This window comes from Anarrhichthys ocellatus, unplaced genomic scaffold (assembly GCF_004355925.1).
Source record: "Anarrhichthys ocellatus isolate YVR2014 unplaced genomic scaffold, GSC_Weel_1.0 scaffold253, whole genome shotgun sequence".
Taxonomy (NCBI): domain Eukaryota; kingdom Metazoa; phylum Chordata; class Actinopteri; order Perciformes; family Anarhichadidae; genus Anarrhichthys; species Anarrhichthys ocellatus.
In genome coordinates, this window is record NW_022280282.1 from 330 (window position 1) to 7,205 (window position 6,876).

Genomic DNA, 6,876 nt, shown 5'->3' on the forward strand with positions numbered 1-6,876 from the left:
CATGCAGCGTGTTGCTGTACGTTTATTTTGAAAGGCATAACCGGATGTTCAACGCTGTATGGAGGGTTCCTTGACACTTTAAAACTCCAGACACCTGTTGTTAAGAGAGGACGTCGCACGAAATCTCTAAAAAAAATGCACACACACACACACACACACACACACACACACACACAGTGTCAGAGTTACCAATCACAAGTTACCGCCTACATCACACGGAGAGAGGAGGCGATTCAAGCCGGTGGAGCCGAGCAGGACAGTGAGGGGTTTTGGGATATGGCTGTGAGAGATAAGGATAGCGCAGAGGTTGTGGAATAAATTTGTCTTTTTGAAGACTGGCCAGCGACAGTTTCAAACATCAGGATTTCTTTCGGCTGAAATGTTTCAGGATCCGACTGCAGGTGTGTAATTCTGTTTGATCATTTGCAACATTGGTTTGTGTTGCTACAAAACAAATTGCTGTTGACGAGCACACACTTGAGGACAGAGATGTTCCTATAGTCGGTGTAAGTTAGTTACGTTACTTGTTCTAGTGTTACTTTTTCACCAGAATTCATATTTAGTAGCCTAAAGTAACTTCAGTGCTGCCTTTTTACCGGTAAAAATATATACTTATTTTTGAGGTGGAATTACTTAAAAACTTTGCTTCCTCTGAACACAACATTTCGGCATAACTTAAATACACGACGCATGTGTTTCTACCACAAAAGCCCAACGTTAAGGTTGTTCCTCGAGTCCGAGCTAAGTGAACACAGACGGTAACGTTAACCGAGATCCAGCAGTTAGTCTGGTTGCAAAACTCGGATATTTCATTACAAAAAGTGCTACTTGGTAGAATGTGTTGATGCCGAATTAAGTAGCCGACCTTAATAACCCGGTAGGTTTTAATGGGGATTAAGTTCGTCTCTTTGTACTCGACAATAAGCAAGAAATCATCCCATTTTGGGATTTTTAACCCGCAGTGTCGTGTTCTCGTGTTTAATGTTACCTGTGCGCGGGGAGGTGCGCTGAGACTCAGAGTGTAGATGGGAAAATGCATTGAAGTCGTTTTATCTAATGTGTGTTTCATCTAGCTCTATAGAAACATTGTTTTTGCCAACGAATGTTTGGCTTGTATTTGAAATATAATCGAATTAAAGTGCAGAACATGTTTTCATCATTTGCATCATTAAAGGCCACATAGACTTTAGATCAATACAATATGAATGCTTCAAATGTATGTCCTAATTCAATATATTATGTATATATAAGCCAATTAGGTAAATCACAGTTAAAGACTGGTTGGCTCTGTCAGATTATGTTTGGGGTTGTAATTGGTATCATTATTGTATTAAGATCAAGAATGCTGGGACTTGTTTAGCAGTACAACAACTACTTGACTGTTACCTCACACATTGTTCAAAACACTACACTGCTTGTGAAATGTCCCAGGCATACAGCAGCTCTGTTCAGGAACTGTCGAGCTACACACCTCATTTACTTCAGAGGTGTGTGAGCAGGATGACGAGCAGTCCAGCTGTGCTTCGTTGTCCTGCTAAAAACGCATCTGGTGACAAGTCACATCTGATGCAGTCAGTAATGTCGCTGATGCAGTCAGTAATGTCGCTGATGCAGTCAGTAATGTCGTGCTATTCCAAATGGTCTTCTCTCTCTTCGGCAGACGCCTTCATCCCTGTTGTGGTGCAGTGCTGTGTCTGAGAACGGGAGCTGAACTGCAGGATAACGGTCTCCAGGCCTAAGGGCCCCTGGACCAACAAGACATGCTGGCTGCCATACTGCGCCAGAGTTCTGGTGGAGGATCGGGAGGCGGCGGCAGCAACAGCAGCGACGACTTTGGTGGTGGTGGTGGTGGTGGAAGCAAACTCTCTCTAGGCATCTCCCGACTCTCCAACTCCAGCTTGGTTTCGGCAAGCCCCGCCAGGGTCTCCAAGGGCGGCTCGGGGAGCTCGGACAGCCCAGATGTCCCCGCCTCGGACCCGATCTATATCATGCAGCTGGTCAGCGATGTGCGCAAGTTCGCTGACGTGCTTCTACAACTCAAAGAAGTTTTCAACTCCAAAGGTATGTTTTTAAAGAGTTGACACTGGCATTAAGGCGAATGTGGCAAACAGCCGCACAGCTTTATGTCCTATTCTGTTATTTGCTCTTTCTGCTGATGATAAAAAGAGGCCAACACAACATGCTCTTCTAACTAATCCTATCAGTTCTATTCACACTAATAGATACTAACTGCTGCCTATTAGATAATTACACCTGCAAGGGCTTCCGTGTATAACGTCCTAAATTCTTTCCCTGTTGCTTGTGATAACATGAAAACACCAGTGTGGTTATACCCTGCCCTCTCTGCTTTGTAGTTATTATTTCTGTCTCATAAATAAGATGTGTACCCCTCTTACAATCTGAGCTTGTGGCAGTGTAGAAGGGGGAAAAAACGGGGTTATACTGTAAGCACAGCCAAAAGGGATTTCTAACGGGACACAGCTGCCGGTCAGCTCTTGTGTACACACTGTTGCTTTCAGCACAATGTACACAGTCGCAGGTCTATCTACCTGGTTTGTCCCGCTGCGTCCTTGGCTGAGCGGTCAGTCAACCGGCCTTATCTCCCTTTTTAGTTTGGTTCTTTCCCTCCGTGTTTCTATCTGCACTGTAAAAAAAAAATAAAAAATACAAACATTTACGAAGTCTATCTAAAAGCTATTAATGGAGGATTTGATAAATTACTACACGGTAAGAATTCTCAATATACTGGTGAGCTTTTTCTGGTCAGTGTAGGCCGATCAGTCAGAGTAAATTACCCTAAAAAGACATTTTAATGTGACATAAGGATTTTTTTACACTGCAAAAAAAAAATAAAAAATCCATGCTCTCTTTGAAATGTTCAAAACTACACGGAAGCCTCATTAAATAGCAGCAGGAACATTTAACTCCCGAAGCTTTTTCGACAGAATAAAACCCCCTCTAAGGCGGTGACTAATAGGCTTCTCTTCATCTGTGATTAAATCATTTCCAAACCACAGTGGAGTTTAGAGACTTACTCATGTCTGTGCGGCGGTTTACGTTCGTGTGGGTGAGTATCACATTCCTGAATTGGCATGTTCAGCGTTTGGCTTTTGGATCAGACCCAGATCTGTTAAGCCCCAGACCTGGCAGGTTTAAATATGATGAGGTGAAGATGCATGCGGTGCTGGTGGTACCTTTTTTAATTTTTTTTAAATTTTTATTCCCCCCCCATTACCACCGCGCTATGACTCCCAAGCCCTGAAAGAAGAAAGAATCCCAGGCTTTTGTTTTTTGTCTGGAGAGGTCAGTGAAGGTGCTTGACCCGGCTGGACTCGTCGGCATTACAGAGAATAGGACTTTCTTTTTTTTTTTTTTTTTTTTTTTTTTAAGCTCGAGAGACTTTTCAGTGACCTGTCAGCACGCCAAGGATCAAAGCGGCAAGTCATCATGTGCAAGAGATCCACGTCTGCAGCTTTACGGAACAGAAGCAGACTTGATCTAAGCAAGAGGCTTTCCTGGCTCCACATTTTCCGTTTCAGACTTAGTCGAGTGTTAACGAACCACAGATACAGTTGTTCTTTTGGTCTGTTCAAAGTGATCAACACCAAAGCATGCACACACAGGTTGTTGTTATGTGCCAAGGCTGCATAGCTGTCATACTAGACATTTTGCCCTCGCTGCTTGTCACTAAGAAACCGGTTTTATAATTTGTGACGTCTCCAAATAACAATAGCATAGAGCTTAAGAACATCATACTTTAAATGGGCTGAAAAAAAAATGAACTCAGGACAAACAGTTCAGCGACTGTCTACTGCACACAATTACGTGTACGCTCAAGCTCAATTATGCAAATCCTGTGGCTGAGATGCCAACACATGATTTGTAAGAGTATTACCATTAGCGGGCTTATTTTGGCTAAATACAGGAAAGGGCAGATTTGGGGAAATAGGCTGATTACGTTGTAGAAAACAGACCCGTCTGCTATTGAGGAAAGCAGCAAAGAGACCATTGTGTCTCCAAGGAATTTCAAACGGCACGGGGAAAAAAAAAACAAGTTGAGGAGAATGTTTTGACAAATCTGGGATTTTGACATTGGGACACACTTGATCCCATGCAGACCTCGTATTGAGATCTGTGGATTTCATTTTTTTGTCGGCCATATCGAGGAGGTTTGTGCTTGTCGTCAATAAGCATCTTCAAAGTGTCATTGTTGGGCTTTAGAAGGGCCTGCTAACAGATTGTTGGGAGTCACTGACCTGTGCTGTGATTGTATGTGATTTAAATCCCCCTCTAATTTATGACCGTATTGTCTCTGCAGCGCCTCACAATAGCTCAAACCTCTCATTACCCTGGCCGCTCACCGAACCCTGCTTTTTTTTTTTTTTTTTTTAAACAACGCAGGGCCAATAGTCAAGCGCAATATTCAGCTTAGAGCCTTGTACCCTTCGCAACAGTGCCTGCATTCACGGTCAGCGATGTGAGTCAGACACCCATTGTCCCAAGCATCGGTAGACTAGCATGCTGCTGCTAACCGGCAGCTTTTGCAGAAATGATTATTTCCCAAGTCAAGAATAGCTGTGGCCTGTGGGATTTCTCCCTGGGGGGGGCAGCAATGAACATCAACGAACATCAACCTTAAATGGCAATTATAGTATCGTTGCTGCTCATTTGTGGTTGGAGGCAATGACGCATGACTGTTTTCTTTTTTTTTTTTTTGTGTTCCCTGAGAATAAATTGTTTATGCGCTCTCAATGTTGTCCGGCCAGCGTTTCCCAGATATTTGTGTTCTTCCTTGATGTGACCGTGACCTTGTGTGGAGGGGATTATTATTTTGAAGATTGGTCTTAACTGGGGTCACAGAGGACGTTTGGAGACCAGACGAGCCGTGGAGCTGGTCCCTGTGTGGCCTTTGTGTTTGGCGGTGAATGAGTCCTCTGAAGCACCTCCATCATAAGATTAGCGTAGTAAACATCTGGCCCTAGCGTGTTCCTGTTCAACATCGTCTATTTTGGGACTGAGGTTGTGTTGAGGTTGTGTTGCTGTTTGACTGGGACAGGTGTGTCATCGGTGCTTTCATTGCCCTGCCAAACAGAATGATGGCCAATTTTGTGCGTCGGCTGCTTAACACCGCACCAATAAATGTGGACGGGGTGTTTCAGTTGTATGATTACAGGATATTGATATCAAGTTGAAACAGGTCTGATGTGTGACATTCTTGTCAGATTTTTTTCAATGTAATAACTTAATGCTATTCCTGTTTTTCCTCTCTGTTGTTTAAATTTGCATACACACAGCCACAGTTGTTTCATCTCATGGCACCTTCTACCTCCCTCGTCTCACAAACTCCTAAATATTGTGCAATCCCACCAGGTCTACTTCCCAGGAAGGATGGCTGTGGAATAAACATACATGGGAAGCAAGGCACCGTCACAGCTCCATCATCATTACTCACAGTTTTAATTTGTCAGCGTTAATGTGTGACTCGTACTTATATCAGCTGTGTGTTTTTACTTTGAGTCACAACGCACTGACTCATACGTGTCCCCAGTAAATCAGTATGGCTTTGTGAATGGAAGATTCTGGGTTTTAATGATTAACAGGTTTCTACTAAAAACGGTCCACAGGTGTCGTGTAATGTTCTTCACTGTAATGCACCTGACCACTCGCTGAGCTACAACTTTATGGCAGAGAGCCCAAAATGTTTGTTTTTTTTCTTTCTTAATCTTCAGATCATTGGCAGTAAAGAAAATGGTACAATGGTTGCATTGATGTTCAACTTTAGTTGCGTTTTTGGCTTCGTTGTTGTGGCTTTTGTTGAAATGTGCTGTGGGAAATAAGCGCTTTTTCTCTTTTTTGGAGGCCTGTTGAGTATTCTTGCAAAGATGCTAAAGCTTTGTGGGAAAGTGATTCTGGTCTGGGTCCTCTGAGAGAATGCCTAAATGCTATTTTAGCGATTTGTATCCTAAATCACCCCTTGTGAAATACCAGCCTAAAATTAGCCTTGCTTGGGCTTTTCACTAACCATTCCAGGCCTTCTTAATGGCTGTAACTGCTCTGTTTAGACAGTCTGTCCTACTGGGTCTGGGATCCACTGTAAAGCACTGCAAGCTTCTTCTTTCCTCCAAAAAGTTCCTTTTATGGTTCTTTTACTGCGCCCGTATTTAAAGCCTCCTGTAAATTACCTTAAGAACAACTAGCCTTCCTTACTTTTAAAGTCTTCTCTTGAAGATCAAGTTACATTGTTTTTTTTTGGAAGTCTTGATTTAATCATACTCTGTACACTTATCTAGCCAACTAAGCTGCCTAACAGGATTTATTACATTACCTTAATAGTTTTGGGGTGATCTATGTTTAAAAGCACAGCTATTGTCTTAACATTAGTTGATGCCGTGCTAGGGTTAGATCTCTGGATTGCTGCCGCCTGGGATTAAAGTGCAGAGTGTTGTGACATATGGCAGGTCCATTTAATCCCCTCTGACTGAGGAAAGAAACCATGAAATCATAAACTGTAGCTGAAAATCTTTCTTGTAGCAATGCACAATGTGCGCAATCATGTCACGCCGCATACAGGTGGCAGAACCATGTTGACTTGTCAAGTTTAATTGCCCGACTGCACTCGAAGATTTGTACGTTGTTTTCAAGTTGTAACCCAAGTGAGCTCCCTCTCTGTGTGTTTCTCTCCTTCCTTCCCTCGGGTAAGATTTACGGTTATGGCCACTGTTTTTTTTTCTTTTTTTTTTTTTTGCTGGGACAGCTTTGTTCCAGGAGGCTGTCGATGTCTGCCCCACACTAAGATAACGCTTCAGGATTCCCACACTACAAATGAGAAGCCAAGGATTTGGGGGGGGGGGGGGGGGGGGGGGGGGGGGGGGGGGG

At 43.3% G+C, this 6,876-nt stretch overlaps 1 protein-coding gene across 2 annotated transcripts in view; it reads left to right on the plus strand.

Annotated features, from left to right (window-relative positions):
* Window positions 1-211: 211 nt before the first annotated feature.
* arhgap29a (Rho GTPase activating protein 29a) overlaps window positions 212-6,876 on the plus strand; it is a 33,849-nt gene continuing 27,184 nt past the window's right edge. For both annotated transcript variants that reach the window (XM_031879377.1, XM_031879378.1), the window contains exons 1-2: window positions 212-401; window positions 1,661-2,061. In XM_031879377.1, coding sequence (XP_031735237.1) covers window positions 1,761-2,061 — 301 coding nt within the window. In that variant the 5' untranslated portion in view covers window positions 212-401; window positions 1,661-1,760. The remainder of the gene's footprint in view (window positions 402-1,660; window positions 2,062-6,876) is intronic.